The following is a 26,863-nucleotide window of genomic DNA, read 5'->3' on the forward strand; positions in this document are numbered from 1 at the left end:
ATGGCAATCCATTGCAATCACACACCGCCCTTTGAGAGAAAAATCTAGCCCTCACATCCCTCTTGGCGGCCTTCATTCTCGGCTTTCAAGGATGGCCTCTCGTTCTTTCTCCACCCTCCATAAATTGGAAAATCCCATCAATTGAAATCCGGTATGATCCTTTCAGCAGTCTGTAAGTCTCAATCATATCATTCCTCTTTCTCCTGTTTTCTAGTGCCTGCAGGTCTACAAATTCTCAATCTGTCTTCATAATCAGTATTCCACAATCCTGATATCATTTTTAACACTCTCCTTTGTACTCTCTCCAATATATTAGAATCACAACGGAAAGTAGGAGACCAGAGCACAATAGTCCAAGTGAGGTGTTATCAGGGCCATGTAAAGAGGCAAAATAACATCTTTATCTTTACAGGTGAACGTTGGTTTCAGCATTGCAATTATCTTTTGAATTGTATTTGCAATCTTTGCCACATGGCCTGTGAACTTCAACTTCCCATCTATTAACACTCCAAGATCCCTATCCTTATCAGATTCTTCTAACCTAATCCCACCAATATAATACGACATTGGATATGTAATCATAAATATCATAGCTTATTATTATACAGCCTATTTACATATACACAATTAATAATAATAATGATGATAATAATAATAATTGTTTCTTTTCTTTCTTTGGGAGGCATTTCTGATATCTTCCTCGAAGCTTTGCGGAGCTTATCTGAGGAAGATAATAGATGGCGGTGGTTTTGTGGTTATGTTTCTATACCGGGGGAAAGCCAGGTGTTGTTTTTACTATTTGTAGAAACGTGCTTGGAAGATAACAACTGCTTTTACACGGTTTAACTTTTGCAAGTAGGATTGGATTTCGACATGGTGTGTTTATGTCCTTGTAGTGGTGTTTTTGAGAGGGGTTTGTCATAGGTTTGTGTGTGTGTGCGAGGGAGAGAAAGAGAAATTTCTCTAATTTTCATTAATATTGCTGATAATAATAATAATTGACTTAAATGTATTTTAACATTTATGCTTGCTGAAAGTGTGCAGTGCAGAACGTTTCGTTTTTCTGTAACCTTCCTGTTTGGGTTCGATTCTCGCTACGGAATGGATGTCTGTGAATATCTGTTTACTAAGAATAAAATTAGCTTGAAATAGTAGTTCAATATATGATTTTATAGAACGTAATTCTTTGAATATTTAGTCCTTGGTCTATTTATGGCTCTAAAGTATTGTAGCCCGAACACGACGAGATTCACTGAAATATCAACTAAAATGTTATCGCGAATATTTGCCCATTTCGAGTGGTAAAAAGAGATAAATTACAACTGTCTTTCTACAGTACATCGACGGAAAGACGAAAGTTCAACTTCTGTGATAATGTTATCACGAAATGCAACTTTTTATGATTGTTTCTTATCGTTCCCTTAAGTACTTTCTATTAGCAGTAATAACAGTAATTGTAGTAATAGTTGCGGAAATAGCCCTGTACTATTATTATTATTGTTACATAAATTTATATTATCAGAATATTGTTTAGCAAAAATGTTATATCTTTCATTGTACACTTGTGACTTTGCTGAAATGCAATCATCTTCTTTTAATGTAATTCCATCAACAAAATATTGCACGAAAATTGTTTGGACTAAATATCAGGATTGGCTTTCGGATTATCTAACGAAACCAATTCAAGTTACTTCAGATCCCCAAGAGGTAGGATAGCGATTTCACTCGAGAGATTAACTTCATCTACTTTTTAAAGAGATTCACAAACTTCCATGTCGCAATGGGATTTGATCACCTCCAGCACCTAGACTATCAGTCGGAAGCATAAACAATGCTCACTCAGCCAACAAAATTGGTAAGATTCGATGTAAGCATATTTTATATTTTTATAATATTTTAGCATGATATTAAGGAGCATTCCGAGATGATAATTTTATTGCAAGCAGAGGAGATTCATTAGGATTTTCGCCACTCAAAGGTGACTGAAATTCTAATGCGTAGATAAGAAAAGATGAGTCATCCACCTTGAAAGTAATCAGGTGTTGAAGACTGCCAGGCATTACGTTACTATACATTATAAATTCCAGGAAAATAAACAGTTTTCGCTCCTGTGTACTTATATTTTAATGTACAATATATTGAAATAAATATCAGAATACCTCCGTTTTAGAATGAACACACACATATATATATATATATATATATATATCCTGTCATCGTCCATGATCTACAGTATACACCAGTCTGTGTGTCGATGGTAAGCACGTGGAAAATAACTGAAGGATTTCGAAAGAGCTACTTTTATATCAGATGCCAGATAAACGTATCAGTAAGTGAATAGCACGACCGAAAGTCAACCGTCAGGGTCATTAATCAGTATCTTTATCATATGATGTGGAAATATGAATGTTCTGCCTCAAAGAAAACAAAAAAAAATTACAGGACTACATAAGTGCTCGAAAGTGTTCTAGATTTCAGAGAGTGTGTCTACGACCTCTCATGTTAGTAACGAACACTATGTAAAGCGCTGAAGCCTCTTTTTTAACGAAGGGCAGCTGCATGTAACTGATATTTCAATAATACCAATGAACTGTGCTTGCACCATGAACAAAGAATACTATGAGCGGAATTTTAACGCTAAACAATGCTTCCTACAATGCGGCAGTGTTAAACAACATGCCGTCCTTTGATCACATGAGCGAACTTAACACTCCTCAGATGGTATTGTGACATGAAGTGCGGAAAATGTTGTCGAAATGTTTACTGACTTGCATTGAAATGTGATCTCAACTTTCAGACCAGCTGGAACATGGGTTATCGAAAACAGTACTGAGTTAATTAGAAAAATAAGAACGAATCGAAACGCATCATTGAATTGCTAGGAAGGCAATTTAATGATGTGTTTTGAATAAAAGATATGTCTGGTTGGGCTGACAAGAATAAAAGTGGCCAAAGAAAAGAGAATCAATGCCCTATTGTGAAGACTTTCCTTTGGGATGTAACGAAACACATTGCTGTGCCAACATGTATTTCAGCACAGTGTACAACAGTTCCCAAAATGATTAATTTCGTCATTCGTAAGTGTCTGAAACGAAGGAAGGAGATATTGAAAATCCAGAGATCTGAAGGCAAATTCTGAACGAATTTTAATCACTTATCAATGAAAATGTACAAGCGGAGTGATACAAAATTCGAATTTTCTATCTAGTAATAATGCTATTTAACTAAATGCAGTTACGGTTCTGTTGAAGAATTATGAGTAATATAAACACCTTTTTTTCGGTTAGGAAAAGATGCTAAAGATTTCCTTAATCATGCGTAGACCCACCCTTCTTTGTGCAGGCGTTCGAAACCAAATTCGACTGAATAGGATCATTAATTCTACTTCTCAAAAGAAACCTGCCAGAAGAACACACGAAATATAGAATTAGGACATTGTATTGCGAGTTTTTCAGGCCGGTTTCTCTGTTTCGTGGGAGTAAAAATCTGTGTTTCTTGGAGACATCTCCTACCCCGATATGAGATTGGGTAACTCACCGTTTGATTGAAAAAAACCTCACAAGGTTCCTCACGTCATAGATGGGATTCGAACGCCAACCTTTCAAACTAGTGGGGTTTTCTGAACTACTTTAACTATGTTTTCTTTATATTGGTGTTATACTTTCATATTCTCATAATTCATTTTAATGTGTTTTATTTTAATGTTATGATACCTGATTATTACAACTATTTTTATTTCATTCATTCCAATAATAACCAGTTTTCATTGCAGCTTTACAAAAACACAGTTTTGATTTATGAAAGAAATTAAAATATTCCATCCCATCTTTCTGTAAGTATTAAGCGTAACGACTTATTCCACACAAGTAACTGGACTTGTAAGCGTACTTCAGAATATGGACAGTCCCTCTACCAATGTGTTTAATATCTATCTGGGGTTTCTATTTTGTACGATAAAAAGCTTCCCATATTTGTATGTCATCTGCGAAATCAGATTGCGTTCAAAATCCAAAAATATGCCTCGATTCTACCAAGAGCTTTCAAGCACTTAATGGTTCATCACACGCACTATAGAACTACTCAAAAGAATGTAACTTTTAGAATTTCAAACAGTACCATGATTGTGATAATTATATGTTTTCAAATAGAATAAACTTTTTACCTTTATATTTAGGTTCATAATGAAACTTTTGCTTATATTTGTCAGCTTCCAGTTCTGATATCTCGATTTCTTCAATCTGTGTTTCCTTCGCTGCTTCCATCATCATCTGAAGGAAGTCATTTTGAGGCTGGAAAAAAAAATTAAGAATTATGCAGTTTTGCCATAAAATTAATGTGCATTATTTTAGTTTCATCTTAAATGAATCGAATTGCAATACAAAATTAATGCAAAATGTTCGCTGTCATTCAGAACAATTTTAATAAAATACTCTATTAAAATATATTTACCAGGATGTTTTGTGAATGTCTTTAAATGATGTATAATCTTAAATAAATATATAGTCTTGATCCATTGTTTATGGCCTAAGCCAAGAAATATGGTCGAATATCTAATCAATATTCGACTATATTTCTACCCTGAGAACTTAAAATGTACATTACATTTAATAGTTTTTTTGCATTCGCCGCATAAAATAATCATAGCGCCTGCAAATGTTCATGAAACCAAATCTTCATAATTAATGCATTTAGAAGATCAATAACTTTGCAAGAAATTCAGATATGAATCATATATTTAACAACTGTAAAGCAATAGAATTCGATTATTTGAGTAATTCACCAGTACAGATGTACCAGTGAATGTTTTACATTTTAGAGAGAGTCTAAGACGTCTCATGTCAGTAACGAATACTACGTAAAGCGCTGCAGCCTCTTTTTTAAAGACTTTCAGCTGCATGTAACTGATATTTCAAATATAGCAGTGAACTGTAGTTGTACCATGAATACCGAACGTAGCAAAATGTAATACCCCACTCTTCCATTACTAGCTTGACTTGAGAAATGGTGACCTTGAAAGCTTAGGATATGGAATATTAATGGAAATTAACTTTGAAAATTCAACAAGTAGATTTAATTCAACCGCTCACGTGTGATTTTCAATAGTTGCTGTACTGAAAAGTTTAATACAAAGATCAAAATTCTATCAGTAATTCAAACGAAACTTAATTTATGTGACATATAAGTAATGCTTAATTGACTCCGATTATTACACCTTCTTCACTTCTAGTTTATTGCTAACAGATTGAACTCTTGTCTATCTTCTAGCCCTTACCAGGTTTCCATCTGAACTAAGCTTCTTCGGATGTTATTCTGCAACAGTTGGCATGTGATTCGTCTCAGCTGCTTTCTATTGGATACTTCTTTCAGCCATTCTCGCCTCACCCATTCTCCCTACATGTCAAAGTGGTCTCAATTTTCAAGCTCTGATTTCATCAGAGTTTGAAGACCGAGATGATACCGATTTCAACTCTGTATAGAAGAACAGTACGAAATGACTGCGTGTTTATTTCTATTTAATCTCTTGTTCAGAGAATTTTGGAAGGTGGATAATATACTTTTTTTTAATCCTACCTAAATATTAAAAGATTCAGATCTAATTTTCTCTTAGCCAAAACTATTCTTTACATATGAGAATTTTCCATTAAACTTATTATTCTGTGAGGTATTCCAAGTTTATTTAATACTCTTCAAAAAAGTTATCTTTAAGAATGCTACCATACTCTCTTTTAAAATATATAAATGAAATGAATAGGCTTGATAATATTTCATTTTTAATAATGTTTAGTCGTAGGCTTAAAATAAAAATCTGCTGAACAGTGGAACGATATCTTCGAAACTCTGTTGACGCTCATCACTGTTATCAACAGCATATGGTAATATTCATTGTAGTTATTCGCATTCAGTTATGCTTATTCATTTAGCTTTATATGTATATATTGGTATGATTAGTGATTCCTTCTATTCTGAGGAAAGGAAGATCATAGAAATTTGTCGTTCTGTAATTAATTCTTTACTATTATATTTTATTAGTTCGGCTACTATTCCTCAGCAGCTGGTACTTTTTTGATTCTGAGTTTTTTATACTTCCTTCTTCAGGTAGTGAAGGTTTAAATATTTTTAGTGACATGTATGACAGAACACTGCATTCATTTATCACAGAAATTACATACACTTCTGAATATTTTCTATTAAATGCTAGCTAAATATCTTTTTGACATTTAGAAAGTATTTTATTATTATTTAGCTTCAGAATAACAATGGAAAGATTAGTTGACGATATATAAAAAAATTGTGTAAACAAAAGTTAAAATATGCAAAACAACTCAGTGACAAGCGAAAGATTGGCAAATTTGTACATAATCATTGTCTAAAAGTGATATTTAAATAAATCCCTGTCAGGAGTTCATCGCGAATTAGCAAGATAGAAGATTTTAGTAGAAAATTGTTTTTAAAGAACTTTCTGATATGATATTAAAAAAGTGTCGGAGTTTAATTATTTATCGAAAAATCTTATTTTATTAGAAATCTTAAATTTAATGCACATAATTCAATTGTGTCTGCCATTACCTTCACTTGTCGTTTCCTGTTACCGATCACTTGTAAGACTACATCTCGAAAGAAGTTTATTACATCTCCTCTAAAGAAGGGTTTGCCAAGTAGCTTCCCAAGTGACGGAAACAGAACTAAAGGAAGAAATAAAGTTTGAGATTAATCAGCATCATTGAAAACTACTCGTCTTGTAATTTGGAAATGTCAATAAGAATTGAACAGTAAAAAAAGCAATAAAATTTAAATATTTTAATATCAGCATATTCAACCTTTTGCGATAAAATTTGAAATCATTTTTAAATTCGTTCTTTGTTTATGAATCTGCTTTATGAATTATTCAGTTCACAGACCAGGACAAAACATAACACCCGGATGGCTGAAAACATAAATATCTGAGTAGCTAATCATTTTTCATAAGTGTGGCTGAATTAGCATTGTCCATATTACAATTATGGACGAAAACAGCAAGTTTCAAAAGTCTTCATCAAGCACTTTGTAATCACAGTGTTTGTGTCTGAGACTTTAAATATTACAAAAGTGTCGAGGGTGTCTACGAAAATAAAGTAAACTTTCAGAAATTTGACAGCGCTGAAATCTTTCAATCTAAAGCATTAGTAACATGTCTAAGAGCTCTTAGAAAGAGTTACGTGCCATTTAAATAATGCAGCAAGAAAGGATCACTTGATGGCGAATTGTATATCTGCAATTCCTAATGAAGGCTCTGAATTTTTAAATTTCAAAGACAAACACAATTTGCTTATTTTGGATCTAAAACACTAAGCAAGTTCGGAGACTTAGATTCAAGCAAGATGAAATTAATTATTACTAATTATGATTAAATAAAGCGAAATAAACAGGAATAAACAGATAATCTAAACGAATAAATAACGAATTCGTTAAATTTTTCATAATTTCGAATTATATAAACATAAGCTCGGCAAATATTATACGCATGTTATCGAAAATCAAACTGTTGTCTAATAATGCAAAGAAAGGATTTATAATTCTTACAAGAAATTGTGACAGATGCAGGAATATCTCTGCTGAATATTTTCCTCGCATTTGCAACCATTGGGTTGTCAGCGTCATTGTGAGAGTCGATCTTTATTCCAAAGGCACTGCAGCATATCACATCCATTGTAAATGCTCCGAATAATCTGGAAAAAAAAATGATTGAAAGAAGTTAAGAATGCTCAGTATAAGAAGGTGATTAAATAAATTAATAAATATAATAAATGTTTTGATTGAAATACTTATTTACTTAGCCGCATTAGTGATGTGATAAGTCATGGACTTGATGCGCAAGAGTATTATGAAAACGAAGTTAATTAATTCGGCATGGTTTGTCTGGAATTATTTTAAATGAGTTTGTCAGTAGTTCCCATCCATATATTTAGGATCACTTTCTCCAGCTATCTTTGCATTTATTATTCTGTCGGCAACAGTTTAAATAGGACAGCATGCAAATTCTTCAAACCGCGAAATCACTGGGTGTCTTTGCGCAAAAATCAAAAGAACATGGATTTGATTGAGCTTAAAAAAAATATATAATATATATATATATATATATATATATATATATATTCTCACTTTTATTCTGCTTAAAACTAAATGGGGATTACTTTGTCTTTCAAATACTCTCTATACGTCTTTGTCATGAACCACTAATGGTAATATAGATAATGAGACATTTCTTATTCCTTGCATCCACTCTCTATGTGAATTTGTAAACATCTTTATGTTGAATGAACTGGAACAATATTAATGAGAGTCTAAATCTTCCCTATATATCTAATAGGTATATACACTATCTGATCAAAAGTATCCGGACACCTAATCGAAACTGTAATCAGACTTTCCCTGTGACACACTTTCCAGTAATGGATATTAATACGGGATTGGTCTACCCTTTGCTTCTATGACAGCTCTAAGTCTACCAGCGAGAATTTCTACTGGGTTTCGGAACGTTTCTGGAGAAATGACAACTTATTCTTCCTGAAAGGCTGTAGCCAGAAGAGGTCGTGATGTGAGTCGTTGGGTCTGGAGCAAAGTCGGCGTTCTAATTCATCCCAAAGTTATTCTATAGGATTCAGGTCAGGGCTCTGGTCCGGCCAGTCCATTTCTGGAACGTTATTGTCCACAAACCATTCCCTCACAGACGTTGTTTTATACAGGTAGCATTGTCATGCTGATAGAGATAATTGTCATCACCGAATTGATCTTCTACCGTAGACAGCACGCAAAGGGTGAAAATGTCCTTGTACCCTTCTGGATTTAGATTTCCATGTAGTATCACGAGAGGACAAAGTCGATTACATGAAAAACACCCCCCACACTGTAACGCTACCTCCTCCAAATTTTACTGGTGGCACTGTGCAATCTTGCAGGAATCGTTTCCCATACATTGGACTGCCACATGCATGATTCTTCACTCCAAATCATACATTTCGAATTGCCCATTATCCAGTAGCGTCGCTCTTTACACCACTGCACGCTTAGCGTTAACAGGAGAAATGTCTGGTTTATGGGCAGCTGCTCGACTATGGAACCCTGTTCCTCGTAACTCTCGATGCACGGCCATGGTGGTTGCTGGACAGTTAGTAGCACTGCGGAACTCCCTTGTGATTGTTTCACTCGATCTCTGGAGATTTCCACGAACCACCTTCTTCAACTCTTCTGTCTGTTATTAAAAGGTGCTTACCCGACAGTGGTTTTGCTGTGGTTGTGAGTTCACGTTTCCACATCACAATAATGTCACCAACTGTTAACTTGGGCAAGTTGCGGAGGGTTGAAATGTCTCATATAGATTTCTTACTGATGTGGCAATCAATATTTAGTCCACGTTCGAAGTCACTGAGCTTCCTTGACCTACTCATTCTGCTCGTGCGTCTTATCACTGAACAACTGAACAACATACACAGCTCCATGCCTCCTTTTGTACCCGTAATTGAGGTCTTAGTGACATCCAGGTGTCATTTTTTTTCCTAGTGTTCAAAACTTATGTATGTATGCCTGTTATTTCGATCTCCAATAAGGATGAATTTTTCCCTTTTGCTTTAACAGCTGCTGCCTTCTCCAATGATTAGAAAATTTCGCAATTTCTTCGGTCTATAGATCATACTCACAAATACGTCTTATAGTCTAATTCTTCATTTTGATGTTTGACCATATGATTTTTTGCCCACATTATTTTTGTTAATATTGCCTGCCATTCAGCAGGATTAGTTTCATAGGTGTTGAAAATAATAACGACTCCTCCCTTTCTTGGTCATTGTTGCCAGAATACAACATCTTGTAATTTTTATTTAGAAGAACCTTACAAGATTTTGTGTTCATTGTTTCATTAAAACTAATTATATCTATGGCCATTGTTTCTTCCCTGATTTTTTATCTTAGTTCCACTTTTGGCCTGTTGATTTTTCTTATGTTTAATGGTACCTATCTTGAATTCTGAGGAGGTTGAGTTGGAGTGGGTCCAGCAGGTGAAGGTTTGCTTTTTCGTCCTAACAAAACTATGGGTCCTTGTTTAACAGAGAGAAGCCCAGTCGCCGTAACTTTTTATTTTGTTGTGCCGTTATTGTATTTTGATTTAAGACAATGCAGAATACAATTTGTTCGGCTAGACTCCAAATCACCAGCCTATCCTCGTTGATTTAGTAAGATATATACTAATGGGTTGCATTACGAGAAAATGGGGATTCAATGAATCAGAAACTCGGTCGGTTCTCCAAAGTCCTTAAAAGCTTAAAAGCTATCTAGCTTTGATCCTTTGGCGATACTTTTATGTGACTGATGGTAAATCAAATCATATTAATTATCGGGAGAAATAGGGTTTATTTTAGGTAATTAAGATACTTTTAGGTAGTAAAAATCATGAGTCATAATATGCACTTGATATTTGTCACAGGATTATTATTATTTTTTTTAAGTGAAAGAGGGAGAGTTTAGTTTTGAAAATATCGATTCATTTTGTGCAAAACTGTTTAATTTCATTACACGCTGAACTCACATTTCATCTGTGACATACATTTCTCACTGATTATCTTATTTTAAATGTCACCATCAAAATAAAGGCACCGAAAAATGTAAAAGCATAGTGTTTTTACTGTTAATTAATCTCGTATTAATTATCTATAAAAATATCTAAAACTATTCAGTAAGGCTGAAATCATCCATTGTTTAGATAAAGACTTCAGAGACTTGACTTGAAATCTTGGTACGTATGAAGAATTAAATCCTATTGAGCTAAAATAGCGTACCATTTGGAACTAATGAAATATCAAAGAACAAAGTTTAGAATAATAAGGGGATCAATAACGGTTATTAAAACAAACGCTCTTATTGAAACATACATGGATACTGTAGGTGAAGAACGCTATTAAGAGGTGCTAGTTACTCGGGCGCATCGAATAGTTACTATGAAAAATTCAGAATTCATGACAACTTGATCTGCTGTTTGAAAAGAAGTCGGTTGGTGTTTTGATCAGAGCTAAATGTCCCGCAGTGCGGTACGATTTATTAAACATCCCGATCATGGAAATTTTACATGTAGTATCTTTTCTCTTACACGGCAATTACTGGCATTTTTTTTTGAGATAGACAGCATGTTATATAATCTATCTCTTACATTGGTCAACATGCAGAGCCATTGAATTCTTAATGGAAGGTATGCTAACGGGAAAAAAATATCGAAATTAAGAAAACACTAAATATAACTGGAAGGTAATCAGGTGAAAAATTTAATTTTTTGTCTAACTAAGAGAAGGTATATAATTTTTGTTAATTATTATGAAAAGAAATTTAGACTCACTTATTTATTTGTATTCTGCACTTCGGTTATGCTGCCAAGACGGCAATAGTTGATACATTCAGAAGTTTATTGTATCCTAATAATTACTGCGATTTCCTGAGTCCTTTACAAGCCAGATTAAACGGTTGGTCGAGTTTTAGCATTAAATGCTAAAACAGAAATATTCTGTAGTATTTCTCCACTAAAATGGTTCCCATTTCATAGAAAGAAATTAAAGCGTTGATCCTGCTTAATCAAAAGAATTTTGATTAAGCAGGAGACCAATATATGTTAACATGCTGACAAGTCATAATCAAAATCCTGCTCCACAGGATTCGGATTATGCCTAGTCGATTCTTTCACGCTCATTTCCTTCGATCATAGCAGTTCAACCGAACGTGTTGATACAACGATCACAGCATAAGCAACACAGAATGGAACAGAAATGGCAGCCTTCTGGACATTCAACATTCGGTGTTTCTAATGTCGAAGGGCCACGGAAATATATCCTATCGTTACCATTATACGCACTTCACAGGTGCTGTAATACATTCTGCTAAATACACCTCTCCTATCATTAATTGCAACTATCAGGTCAAATATTACGTGTGAGTACGGCACCCGTACAGGGAACAAACCCGAGATCGTCTGGTGTGATATTTCGCTTGTATCCAACTATTCTTCCACGGAAATCGGTTATGAAGGTAAAATCTTCAGTTTTTAATGCTTTGGCCTAAATCGCTGTGGAAGCTTTCAAATCAGGGTTAGTGGGACAGTTAAGTCACAGCTAATACTCCAATGAGACAACTAAATCACACACACACACATCACCCTTTGGCACTTTTTTAGTCTATGTATGCTACCTCACTCCTCTGTGGGTTTGACGACGTGAAACCCAAGAAATAGTCTTGAGTTTTTAAGATCATTTCGGCTTAATCTGGAATGCTTATTGATGACTTACGGCAACCTATTACTATTAGTATTTTGCATTACTATCATGTTATTTGTCTTGAATTTATTCGCCTTTATAACTTCAGTTCCATATATAAGTAATTTGAATATTGGTAAACGTTTTGAAGCGGATTACTAATTTTATTTTAACATAATATGTTTTAGAACATAAACTATATTCTGTTAAAAAATGTGAATTCATAATATAGTTAAAAATAACGAAGACGATATCGTACTTTTACTTACTTCTTACAATCGACTGTCTTTTCTTTCTTAGTGGCTTCCAAGAAATGCTGTACTACGGTGTCAGCGCATTCATTGATAATCACGGCTATCTGAATGGAAAAAAAAATTAATTTCTAATTGAAATTTTTACCTACATATATAAGTTCAGTAAATTCTTTCGTACGTTTTTTGGTAACACCACTTAAACTAGAGAAAATCAAATCTATATTATTACAAAAGGTGTAAAATGCATATTGCATTTTACATGTTAAATTTTAAATTATTGGGTTTAAAGGGCATCATTTATTCACTAGATTACAAATATTCGTAAACACAAACTACTACAGATATTATCTGTAAATCTGCCATTCAGAGATATTTAATCTAAATCTAAATTCCAATCCCCAACAATAATGAATTAAGTTAAATGGACATGTTTCTAAAGCGCCTTCAAACATGGATAAATGGATAATTAAGAATTTAAGCCTTAACCGATTGCTTCTACATCTATGAATACGTCATCATCCCATGTGAGTAAAGAGGTGTGGATTCAGCAGTAACTACGTGTGACTCGCCTATTGTGTGAGCCTTTCCGGCTCGCATAATAAGCGAGTCACTCATTCTTTAAGCAGCGGAAGAAATAGCTTCTTGTATGTTTGGTCGAAGAGGCAAACATTGTCAGAACCATTGCTTTGTCAAACGACAATTTCCACGAGAATTAAAGATATGGACTGTAATAATAAGGACCAACTCATACAAGATATTCAATGTAGCTCTTGGTTTGCCATACAAGTGGAAGAGTCGACAGACATAAGCTGGGCTTGCTAAATTACTTGTTTTTGTGCGTGTAAAATTCCAGTATGCAATATTTTAAGATCTTTTATTTTGTAAGCCTCTCGAAACTACTAGGATGAGGATATTTTTAAAATGATTGATTCGTTTTTTTGTCGAAAACAACCTTGAATGGAAAAATTGTATTTCTGTATGTACCGACGGAGTAAAGCAATGAGTGGCTATATCACAGCACTAGCAGGTCGTATAAAACAAGTTGCACCAGAATGTAAGTTCACTCATTGTTGTCTTCATGTGAAGCGCTGATAGCTAAATTTCTCTCTGATGATTTAGAAAGATTTCTGGATGAAAGTGTACAAATGGTTAATTTCATCAATATCCGACCACTGAAGTCGCGAATGTTTTTCGATTATCTGTGAAGAAATGGGTTGCCTGCATAAGAGATTGTCGCTTAACACAGAAGTATGTTGGTTGTCACGAGGAAATGTTCTGTGCCGTTGATTTGAACTCCACAATGAAGTACGTCTTTTTTCATGGCCCAGGAGTTTCGACTTTCTTTCAGACTACAAGACTACGAATTGTTTATACGATTAGCATATTTAGCTGATATTTTTCAGAAAATGAATATTTGGAACTTATCATTACAAGGAGACAACTTTGACGTGTTCCATGTTGAGAAGAAAACAGAGAAAGTAAAAGGGCAGCTGTGATCAATTTCAGCGACTAGATTCATTTCTTAAAGAAAATTAGCAAACGATTGCAGACTTGGAAGACATCAGACAACAAATATAATCGTTCATTTAAACACTCTTAAAATTATTGTAAGGCAATTTTCCGCCCACTGGTGAAACGCAAGAATGAATTCGAGACTCCTTCACATTTTATTTGGAAAAATGTAAAGTTCCATTGTCCAATAAAGAAGAGTTGATTCAGATATATTGTGCCAATAATTTACAAAGCATTCATTCCAAAAAGCTCTTCATTAGTTTTGGCAGTAGAATTGAGAAGGAATATCTGAGTTTGTCAAAAAAAATTAACTTTCACAGCAATTTGTTTATGGAAAACTGGTTTTACATCTTTAACTGCTTTACAAAATAAATGTACGAACAGGTTGGATATTTATGGTGACTTGCGACTCTACCTCAGCAAGATAACCTCAACCATCGATGAACTGTACAAGCGTAAACAAGCGCAAGCGTCTTACTGGTTACTCAGTAAAATGTTTATAAGATTTGTTAAATTGTTTATTTTGGGCAAAATTGTTTGTTATTATTGCTCGAAATTATTTGTTGAATTTTAAGCAAAAACAAACACCAAGACACACATGGGAAAGTCCGGAAGGAAGATACAAAAATCAGTTAGACTATATCTTGCACGATAAAAGTTCCTTCAATGAAATATGGAATTCAAAGACGATGCCAAGTGCAGACTGTGGATCTCCTCATAGACTGGTCTTAATGAAGATGAATATTCGCCTGAAAACAATAAAAATTAAGAGAACAAAACCCCTGAAATGGGACCTGCAGATGGTACAAACTCCAATAGCAAAATCGAAACTTAAAGAAAATATTTCAGGTTTCCTGATTGCACAGTTGCAAAATGAAAATGAACCCTATCAGGGGAATAAACTACACTCAGCTATCATAATATCTGCTAAAAACCACATCAATAAACATGAAGAAAGAAATAAAAAAAACATGGGTAACACAAGAATCGACCTAATCGACGAAAGAAGAAAATGGAAAAGAGGAGCAATTGAAGAAGAACGATTAAGATATGAAACATTGGATAAAAGTATCAAACGGTTATGCAGAAGATTGAAATAAAAATGGATAAATAACCAATTCACCGAGATAGAAGAATTACAAAATAAGAACAAAACCAGAAAAGCATTACTGAAAGTAAAAGAACTTAATGGCAAAGCAAAACATACATAGTCTAATATCATGAAGGACAAATATGTAAGCAGTGATAAGGAAACGATAAATGGGATTTGGGTGAACTACTTATCAGAGCTCTATGTTGATGATAATGGTAACATGATAGGTAAGAAGATACAACACATAATTAAGAATCTTCCTAATAATAAATACCCTGTGTGAGATAATATCCCAGCTGAACTGTTAAAAGCTTTGACTGGCTAAAATAACAACTATTTAGTGGAATCCATCCAGAACACCTATAAAACAATAAACTTACCTTAAGTGTTTAAAACATCTATCTGCATTCCAATTCCAAAGAAAAATAATGCACAGAATTGCGAAGATTACAGAACTGTGAGCCTAATATCTCATGCATGTAAAATTATTTTAACCATTGTTAGCAAAAAATTGAAAGAGAGTTAATTGGTGAATTGAATGAAAAACAGAAAGGCTTCAGAAGAGGAATGAGAACCATTAATGCTATCCTGAAACTAAAACTTCTAATAGAAAGATCACTTGAAAGAAATAAGAATATATACATATACTTCATAGACTTTCAAAAGGCCTTCGATCGGGTAAAACATTATGATAAACTGTTCAATATATTAGATAAATCTAAGATAGATGATGTAGTTAAGATTATAAAAATGATTTGCTCCAAACAGAAAATGCAGCTGTTTAACTCAGTGACTTCTGAAGTGAAAATAAAAAGAGGAGTTAGACATGCTTGTATCTTTTCGCCAAATTTATTTAGTATCTATAACGAGAGACTGATGAAAAAGATCGAAAACAAAACGTAGGCATTAGTATCAATAATATGAAATACAACAATCTTAGATATGCTGATAATTTAGGCACCTACTTTACTGCAGATGGAAAGCAAGATCAAGAAATAAAAATAAGAAAAACCATGACTAAAGATGCCTTTAGGAAAAATAAAGATCTGCTCAGAAGTTCCATAGGTATTGAGACAAAGAAAAGAATGATAAGAACATTTGTATAGCCAGATTTCAGATATAGAAGTGAGACCTGGATATTCAAGAAGAGAGTAAGGCCACGGATAATGGCCTTTGAAATGTGGTGCTATAGGAGAGCTCTGACAATCTCATGGACAGAACACGGGATAAATACATTTTGCACCGAAACTGACTTTCGTGGAAAACATCAAATAACCGACGATGTTCCTTCGTGTTTTAGGTTGAACTTGAACCTGTCTAGAATGTGATTAACATTATATAATAGGTTTTTAACAGAAGGTGAGTCAAATAGTTTCACAGGCAGGTGTCGTTGCTTCTCTTCTCGAAAAACGAAGGTTTTCCGAATAAAAAACATCGAAAAAATCTCTGAGAAAAGGCCGAAAACACACAATCAAGTGAAGCATTCACATCAAAGAGCATAACAAAATATGCAACAGGAATAACCGCACGAGCTGCCTTTCAGGGCATTCACTACTATTAGGGTTTTATTCAGCCTATTTGCCATTGTATGAGCCTTTCTGACAGGATACCGAGTGTCTGAACACATTAAATAGAAAATGCATAATAAGATGACCAATACATGTATCCTATTTTGTAACTCAGCAAAATAATAAATTATAATTGCGCATTAATAACGAAAGTGTTGAACATGAACCAACTTTTATTTTGAAGTGATGTCCAAGTTATTGTTTATATACAATAATGAGATTTGTCTTACCTTGGTCATCTTAGTATTTTAAGTTTTCACTGTGCTCCTGTTCATAGCCGACTATTTCTGACAGTTTGAGTGATATTTTAATGATGAATTATTTACAAAGAACCAACAGTGATCTTTAAAAATTCTGAATATACAACATTAATTACCTTCTTCATCTTCCCCGTGCTAAACGCTGGGCTCATGATAGTTCGTATTCTTTTCCATCCTTCTCCTTCTTGCAGTGATAGCATTTTATCTGCTATTGGATTCTCAGATGGAAGGTGCTGAAAATGTTAACAGTTATTATTAAAGTAACTAATTAATTATTTTACAACAGACAACTTATTCTTAAATGTACTTTATTTTGAATATAACAGAAGATAATTGAAAATTGCGAAATTAACATTTTCTTTAAAATCTGAGCATTCAGATTAACTTGTTCGCTACTGTACGATGTAGTGGGACCTTACTTACCGAAATAAAATTTCAGAAATGTTACTGGATTATTCAGACCTCTGTTAATTTTTTTTTCACAATGAGTAGATCGTTGTTTCTGGGGATAAAAAATTAATTTCTGTTCCACATGTAAATTTTTGTCCTGTATTATTAATTCGGTTTAGTTTACTTATTGATGCTGTTTCTAGTAGCTGAACTTTACTTATTACAAGAATGGACTCGGTGTGTTCTATGATTCGTTTGGTTGCATTGTATTGTGATTTATTGTAAAAAGTTGGGATTTACCCCGAATGTTTTGAATTAGCAAACAGAGGGTGAATTGCAGCTAAATGAGAAATCTATTAGATAATCAGGAGAACATTATTCTCTTGATTAGCGTGAATTATCAAAGTGTAAATAAATATGTAGAATTTCGTATTTAATAAGAGTTTGAAAAGCTTTGTCTTACTCGGTTTCAACATCTTTTCTTATTTCTGTTGCTATAAAAATGTAAAATTTTTAAAAAAAGATATGCTAGTAGGGATTTAAGAAATATCTAGTGGAAGATGTGCAGAAAACCGAACTGTGGCCCACTTTCGTTTAGTTTTATCCCAGTGTTACATTAATTTATTTCCACACTGCTCAAAACAATTAGGGGTATTTTAGTTTCTGTCGGATAATTCTAAATTTCTGCAAATTTATGGTTAGGGTGTAATTAATGAGATATTGTTTAAATAATAATTCCTGTTTATTACAAATTTAGCAAATTATACATTTTAGCGTGAAATAATTACACAAGAATAACAAGAATATCCAAAAATGCTTTTGTTAATTTTTATTAGGGCGTATTGTCTCCATTAACAGCCAATACAGCCGTAGAACTTGATTGCTTGGAGCGGATAAGATGATCAAACAGTTCTTGCGCGATACTTCCCCACTCTTCTGTAACAGCGATTTCGAGCTCTTGAAGCGATCGTGGTGCCACCAGTCGAGCAGAAACACCGTTACTTAAAGCATTCCAGGCATGTTCGATTGGATTGGCATGTTCTTCTGGCAAGTAATGACAAACACTGATCGTCTCTTGGAGTTGTTGTTGTTGATGACCGAACTTGACCTTTTCTTCGGCAAACATTTCCCGTCTCCAGAAAGCAATCCCAATGTCGCGAAATTACGCTTTGAGGTACACGACACGAGTAACAGATTGTTGCGTTTGTCTAATTTTAATCGACCAATCTCTCCAGGCCAGGAATTCCAAAATATCATGTTGCATTGTCATTTTTAACAAAGTAGTGGATAATAGGTGACACACGTTTACAATTGAAGTGATAATTATGCACTGTGGAAGTGAGCACAACAAGCAACACTTTTATACCCCCCCCCCTAAATGGTAATACAGCTAAGACACGTTTCGACAAGTCTTAACATGATTTTGTACGCAATTTGTGTTCTACAGTATTGTATATTAAGAATATTTTAAAATAAATGTGTTACGTATGTAAATTATTTTTATAACTTTATAATTTACAAGAAAACCAAAATATTCCCTAATTGTTTTGAGCAGTATACTATCTTTAACTTTGCTTTAACTGAAGTTGGAAAAAATTTTATACTTTATAAACATGATTGTACACCTGGCTTTGTCACTCATTTGCACCTCGATTACAACTCGAGGTTTAAGACAATTACAAAAGCTATTACTTTTCACTTACCCTTCTGTTTATGAAGTAGTTAAAATCCTTGACTAAGATATCTTTAATGAGATCAGGTTCGGCAAGAATAAGAGTTGGGCGTCTACCTTCGTATGTCCTGTAAAACAAAATTATAAAACTGTTACGCCTCACACAAAACTTTAGAATTCTTAAATATTCTATAAAACAATATACATCTGGATACCGTGGTGATATCACGTAAAAATTTGGAAACCAAGTAAGTTATTGATGCAATTCAACTCAGAAAAGTAATTTAACTAAATCAAGAATCATTCCACAATTTTTTCCTGATAAATCCCTTGAATTTTATTTTATTTTATTTTATTTATTTGTGTCTCAGTTTAAATTCAAACAGCGCTCAGAAACAGTCGTGTAATTAGTAACGAACGAAGTCCAAAGGTGATCTTCTTCTTGTTCCTCTTCTTCTTCTTCACCTTCTCTCTCTCTCTCTCTCTCTCCTCGACAACTATTTTCGCACAAAAGTAGTGAGCTGTTATAGGGATTTTGCTAAGTAGAAAACAACTGAGATGTCATCATTCATCATCATAATTATGTAGCTTCCTCATCGTGAGGGTGCATCACCATGTCCTTCCAGCCTTCTCTGTTGGCAGCACTTTTTGCTTTAGCATAGTCACATAATCTCATATAACAAACCATGCCCTTCTTTTTTAACTCTTGATCCTCTTCCCTTATCTTTCTTTCTAAAACTATTAGTGTCCTCCCTTCTGCTGATCCCCTCAATACGTGTCCTGCTAGACTCATCTTTCTCTAGATCATTTCCTGCACTAACGATGTCTGTGTTTTAATTCTCTGTAGTACCTCAGCGTTTGTCAGGTGCTTTGTCCATGAGATGTTCAAGGGTGATTTTCAAGCAAATTATACACATTTCGAAGGCCTCAATTTGATTTCGGAAGTGACACCAGGGCATTTCTTCTGAAATACCCTGGTGTCATTTCCATATGCGAAAACTGGCGAAACTAATGTTCTTATCGTTCTCTTCTTTATCTCTATATCCACAGAAGTTTTCAGCAGATCTTTATTTTTCCAGAAGGATCTTTATCTATGGCGGTTCTTATTTTTGTTTCTTTATCTTGTTTTTCATCTGCATTAAAGGTACCAAAATATTTGTATTCTGTTGCATACTGAATTTTTATATTGTTTATGAAATTTTCTTGTTCGTATCTATTCTCTTTTGAGATTATCATAAATTTGTTCTTTTTTGTATTTCAATGTACGCCAAAATCTTTACCCTGTTGAGTCAGAAGACGCAGTAATTTGATTAATTTGTTTCTGTTTTCTGCAATTAGAATGGTATCATCAGCATATGTAAAGTTGTGTTGTTTTATACTTATTGATATATTTTGTTTTTCATCACTGCTTCACTGTAAATATTAATCAAATTTGATGAAAGGATACTGCCCTGAATGACTTCTTTTTTAATTTCACAATAGAAGTCTTAGATTTAAACAACTGCTTTTTTTTTTGGAAGTAAATCATTTTTATAAGTTTGTGTACATGATCTTCGAAGTTTTCTAGAATATTGAACGGTTCATTATGTTTTACTTGTTCGAAGGCTTTCTGACAGTCTATGAAGCACACGTAAATCTCCCTTTTCTTTTCAAGTAATATTGCTATTAATATCTTTAGTTCCAGGTAGCATTAACGGTTCCCATTCCTCTTCTAAAGTCTTTCTGTCATCGCTTAGTTCACCAGTTAACGCTCTTTCGATTTCCTTCTAACTGTGGTTAAAATAATTTAGATGCACGAGAGATCAGGCTCACAGTTCTCTAATCCTGATATTTTTGTGTATTATTTTCTTTGGAATTAGGATGCAGAGAGATGTAAAAATTCTGGTAATTCTATTGTTTTAGAGATGGCTAAGTAGGCGTTAATTTAACCCGTCAAAGCTTTCAGTAGTTTTCTAGGTATGTTTCTCTCCCAGGGGATTTATTATTAGGTAACTTCTTGATTATGTGTTGTATTTAATTTCTTCTAGTTAGAGTGGAACCTGTTATTTCCCATAACTTAAGGTGTCGTAAGTCGTCGATCAAGTTCTAATCATCATGATAGAGATTTGATAAATATTCCACCCAGCTCTCATTTATCTTTTAATTATCAATGATTAAGTTTATGTCTTTGTCCTTGATGTTATTAGATTGTATTCGTTCAGCTTTTTTTTTTCATTACGTTTTTTTCATTATCAGGAATGCGTATCTCTTGGTTAGTTTTTTCTTTTCTTTGCCATCCTTCTATCTCGGTGCATTGGTTATTTATTCTTTTTTTCAATCTCTTGCATAATAGTTGGATTCTCTTATCCACTGGTTTATATCTTAATCTTTCTTCTTAATTTGCTCATCTTTTACATGCTCTTCTCTCATTGATAAGATCACTTACTTCTTACCCTATCATTTCTTTTTTTCTTTCTTTCCTCATGTTTACTGGTGTGATTCTTAGCAGCAGTTATGATAGCTGTTTCTAGTTTGTTCCATTGAGAAGATTCACTTTCATTTTGTAACTGGAAGTCCAGTATATCATCATTGCAGTTCTTTAAGCATGATGAAGAGGAACATATTTTTGCAAAATAAAACTCAAAGAAAGAAAAATGGAAGAGAAAAAAAAATCGTCGTCGTGATAAGCAGATAAGCAGCATTACACTGATAAATGTAGACAAATGAAACACTTATAAAATTTTCCTACGCGCAGTAAACTGCCAGCAGAAGCCACCGAAGTTCTCTCTTCGAGATACTTATACCATGTTGGAAGTCATCGCTTTCAAATATAGGGGCACTACACCTATAGGGGTACTAAATCCTCCTTCAGAATGTCATATTGTACCCAAAAGAGATCCAATCGCTTGATAGATGATCCTCTCTCTTTCTCATTGACTCCTTCAAATCGCTTTCCCACAGAAGCTCTATTTCTGAATTGTGTTTCTAAAGGCACATCCACGGGTTCTGCTCTTTTGAACTGACCAACTCCATTCCTTCTCTTTCTTGTAATAATTTACCCGAACTGTTAGTCAAAACACATTTACTCTTCCAAACTCATCGAACAACTTTTCATCTCTTTCCTTCATACATAATACAGGGTGGCCATAAAACAACTTTCCTTCTCTTTGGAGGCATCTGTAGCTAAAACCAAAAAACGGAATGAGACCAAATTTTATATTGAGACCTTTGAAGGCATGGGGAGATGAAATCCGCGAAAAAAATTTAGTACCAAAAGTCGCCGATAGGGGAAATTTTTGCACTTGCGGAGCAGAAAGCAGACAAATATTTGCAGTAAATGCAGGTAAAAAGGATTATGCAAATTCTGCTGTGCGTACGTGACAGCAGCGTCACCAATTCCACTTAAATAGGGATTGGGAACGTTCTGGCAGTTAATCAAATGCTGATGAATTGTGCTCAATATGCGTCCTACCTTGCCTCAGCGTGCTTTACTTTTAAGTTATTTGACCTTAAACAGTGAAATGCCGTAGTGGTCCTTCGGGAATTTAGAAGGCTTCATAATCTGCGTACAAGTCCTATGACAGTTATAGCACTGAGAGCTATGATTAAGAAGTTTGAAGAAACTGGATCACTAAGAGTTAGACCTGGCAGAGGACGGAAAGCAGTGCAAGAAGAGACAGTAACGGACGCTGCTAGTGCGGTTTTCGACAACACAACGATTATTCTTCCATTATTCTTTATTATTATTTGTTTATTATTCCATTAATATTTATTCGTTATTACAGTAATCCCTCGATTAATGCGCCCCCGATTAGTGCGTTTTCGATTAGTGCGCCCCCGATTAGTGCGTTTTCGATTAGTGCGTCATTTTTTTTCGATACCCAAATTCGATTAGTACACCTCTGAAATTCGATTAGTGCGCCTATATACATCTTAAAATAAATGTTAGAGATTTTAAAAATTTTTCTATCTATACATTTTTATGGCTAACTATTTTAAAAATCACTCGCCAGAATGAAATAATTTAGTTACCTATTTTGAAACATTTTACAAAGTTATTTTTAAGGGCATACTACATTACTTCCATGCACACCATGTATGCTATGTTCCAAATTTTTACCGCCAAAATTTATGTCGTCTGCTATAGTACGCCCACAGATTCGAGACCCTTCGACACTTCTGAGCATGTCACAAAAAAGAGAAATCATTCCGATAATAGGGGAATCAATCCGTCTTCTGGGATTAGCTGTTTATTATTACACGTTGGAAAATTAACTTCTCTTTTATGATCATTGTAGTTTTTAAAGTGGTGTTAACTATTTTGCTTCTATAACAGTTTGTGAAATTTTATCTATAAAGTACGTGATTTCGCGTGTTGGTGACCAATTCGTACGTCCTTCATTTCTTTCTTCCCTTCAATGATAACGACCAAGAGTTAATTAAATCTCATTTTGAAGAAGTAAGTGATTCCGAATTGCTAAATTTAGATGCACAGCGGGAAGATCCCGAAGAATATGAAGAAAATTTAACCACTGATAGCCAGCCAAAAGAGATTTCACAGAAACAATTTGAAATTACTTTTTCGTACAATCGAAGTTTTTAAGCAGCGATGCTTATGGGCTGACCCTGATGAAGAGAGAAGCAGTAAAATTTGCAGAAGAGTAAAAGAGGCAATAGGGCCATACCGTCGGTTGTATGAAACAAAAAGAAACAAAATGCCCGTCAAACTACGTTAACTGAATTCTTTGTTAAGAAGTAGAATAATAAAATATATATTCTGAATATGTTTTATTGTCTTTCAGCTTCGTGGTTTTCCTTTAACTAGGCCCTGAATCATACCTTCTTCTTATTATTGTGCTATCTTCTATCGAAGGTCAGCGACCATGAACCATACCTTAATTCTTTTATAAAAAAAACTTAAGGTTCAAAAAATAAATTTGAGGAACGAATTATACTTTTTCCAATAGGTTATTATATTCGCTTAGTGCATGTTCGATTAATGCGCGTGTTTTAACGAACGCATTAGGCGCACTAATCGAGAGATTGCTGTATTTCATTTTATCTGCCTTTAATGTAATTATCCGCTTGTTTTCGGCTCCGCCAGCGCCGAGAACAAATTTTGTCTTTGGTTTTAGAAAACAGAAATGATTCTTTACAAGCGAACTTAATTAATTTCAAAAGTGGCACAGCTTATTTTACCGACTTGTTTAACAAATTTAATGAACCAAATCTACAGCTCCAATGAGATGAGCTGAATTTAATAAAAACAAAACTATTATTTCTGCGTTTGTGTCAAAACTTGTCCTGTACCAACGAAACTTAGGACGAGGAGAATACCGTTCATTTCCAAATCTATCAACAGCGTAAAAATCTGAAGGAGACGTGCTCAGCTATTGTCAGCACTTGGAGGCTCCCAATTGTAATTTTAACCAAAGATTTAAAAATATTCTTGAAATGAAAATACCCGATTGGGTTTTGGACCCGTTTTCAAATACAAACACAGAAGAATCTTTACAATTACAAGAACTGACAGAAGTAACAAAAATTAGGAATTGAAATTAAAATTCAAAAACGGGTACCGACAGTTCTGGTTGCAAAAGCAGATGTCTATACTTTATACTGGATTGTGGGCTGTAGTAAAAAAAGTTTTTAATCGCATATCCGTAATTAGTGGAACGTGGCTTCGGTGCGGTTAAAAATCTTTTAACTAAAAATAAGAAACCGACTGTAAATAGCTGATCGCGGTGATTTAAGAATTCTGCTGACAAATATAGAGCAAATATCAATAAATTTGTAGCCGCACACCAGCCTCATCCTTCTCATTAGGATAGTTTTTAATATTACTGATCGTTATTTATTATTTTATGTGCGATTTTGGCATATGTGCACTTTATGTTTGTTTCTTAATTTTAATAGTGTCATTACATTTTCGGCACCAACGTGTCCTATTTATGTGCAATTTATGTTTCTTTTGTTGATTTCGATAAATAGTTTTAAAATTTCAGTTCAGAGCCTGTGTAGCTCAGTGGATGTGGCGTTTCACACCACCGCGCTTGGCCGCACGAAGGAAGGCTTGGTTTCGAGTCTAGTCGGCGACTAGAGGAAATTTTTCTAAGCCTTTTTTCGACCGGTTCCCGAGTTAGTCGATCTCTGGCACGGGCAAGCAGGTTTTTCCTCCCGGAAACTCGGGTTTTTCGTCCTGTAAACTCAAGAAAATCGACCGTAGAACCCACATTATTTCAGACATTAAATATATTGTGTTAGGGTTAGGGACCACGAGATGGCGGCAGATTTGAGCCGTCTCTCTTCACTGCGTACCGCTTAATTAGTGATAGCCTTGGGCCATCTGTCTCTGATTGGGTACCAGTGGAGATTGAACTGCCCACTCAGTCTCCAAAAGTTAGATAGGGCTAAATGGCCTCGCCTACTCCCGTATACGGGAATAAAAAGGCGTTAGCTGATTTTTTTTTTTTTAAATTTCAGTTCAAGGTGTCTTATTTCCAACTTCAAAAATCTCTACGAGATGCATAATAAAACGCAAATTTATTTATTTTTGTATGTATCTATTTGTTTGCTTAAATAAACTCTAGAACTGATGGCCAAATCTTCATACAATTTTCTTTTACATGTATCAGGCAGAGCTGCTCGGGTCTTAGAAAATAGTTTCCAGAGGGGGGGGTGCTGAATTAATTTTGTTTAAAAAAAGGCGGCAGTAAGCCAAATAAGTTTGGGAACCACTTGTATAAAGGAAGCACTTTGGTTGAAATAACCTGAGTGAGAATCGAAGAGGGCATTCGCAATCATTTACCGATGATTGCGAATGCCCTCTCTATGAAAGTCAGGTTTTTTCGTCCCGAAACCAAGCGCACCGGACATCAGAACATAGTGATTTACAGACAAAAATACAGTACAGCCGACAGAAATGATTAGTTTCACAGGACACAGTGCAAAATGCTTATGTGGACATTCCAGCGTTATATCACTATACCCTAATAATAATAATAATAATAATAATAATAATAATAATAATAATAATAATGATAATTTTTTTTATTTATTTTACTATTTTTTTATTACATTGTATACGTTTGTTACAGTTATTATATAATTACATACATTTGATTACATATGATACATTACTTACATTTATTTACATGTGGTACTTACATTACGTACATTTGTTTACATATAATACATACAATACATACATTGGTTTTCATGCGATACTTACACATTAGATGCATTTGGTTACATATGATACATCTTGTATGAGAACTAATTTCTTTGCTTTCATCCTCGAAGCTTATATGTAAGCTTATCTGAGGATGACACTAGTTGGTTATTATGTATTGGTTTTTTTTTTTTTTTTTTGCTGTGTTCGGAAGCTATGGAATCTATGATTGATTCCATAGCTGGTGGGTGAGTGCGCGCGCACTCAAACGCACGCACACACACACACACACACACACACACACACACACACACACACACACACACACACACACACACACACACACACACACACACACAGTAACTTGGAATGTATTGATGCGTCGCTGAACTGGAAGCCTCAACGAATATATTATGTTTCATTAAGTTTGTACGGTATTTAGGGTGCGTGTTTCTTGTTCATAGTATGTCCTTTGTGCTCTTTTCAGGCTCTTGTAGTTTGTAAGGTTTCTGTATTCAACACGTAATTTGTTTATCATGTCTGGGATGTAAAAGTTTTGTGTGGCCTTTCCGTAGTGATTATTGTATTTATATGCGATATAATTAGTAGTCTCAGGTCTTGTTATACGGTATGTATTTCTAACTGTCCTGTAGTTTGCATCGAAATAATGTTTTAGCAAAAGCTGCATAGTGACATAA

General features: G+C 34.3%; 1 protein-coding gene across 1 annotated transcript in view; it reads right to left on the reverse strand.

Moving 5' to 3' along the window:
• LOC150095505 (cytochrome P450 3A8-like) overlaps positions 1-26,863 on the reverse strand; it is a 65,971-nt gene that overhangs the window by 22,688 nt on the left and 16,420 nt on the right. Inside the window, exons 4-9 of the mRNA XM_090410274.1 lie at positions 19,047-19,143; positions 17,070-17,186; positions 12,536-12,624; positions 7,561-7,706; positions 6,568-6,683; positions 4,163-4,289 (exon numbers count right to left, since the gene is read on the reverse strand). Of these exons, the coding sequence (XP_090266400.1) occupies positions 4,163-4,289; positions 6,568-6,683; positions 7,561-7,706; positions 12,536-12,624; positions 17,070-17,186; positions 19,047-19,143 (692 nt within the window). The remainder of the gene's footprint in view (positions 1-4,162; positions 4,290-6,567; positions 6,684-7,560; positions 7,707-12,535; positions 12,625-17,069; positions 17,187-19,046; positions 19,144-26,863) is intronic.

This window comes from Typopeltis vanoorti, chromosome 20, assembly GCF_054136105.1.
Source record: "Typopeltis vanoorti isolate ZY-2024b chromosome 20, IOZ_Tvanoo_1.0, whole genome shotgun sequence".
NCBI lineage: Eukaryota > Metazoa > Arthropoda > Arachnida > Uropygi > Thelyphonidae > Typopeltis > Typopeltis vanoorti.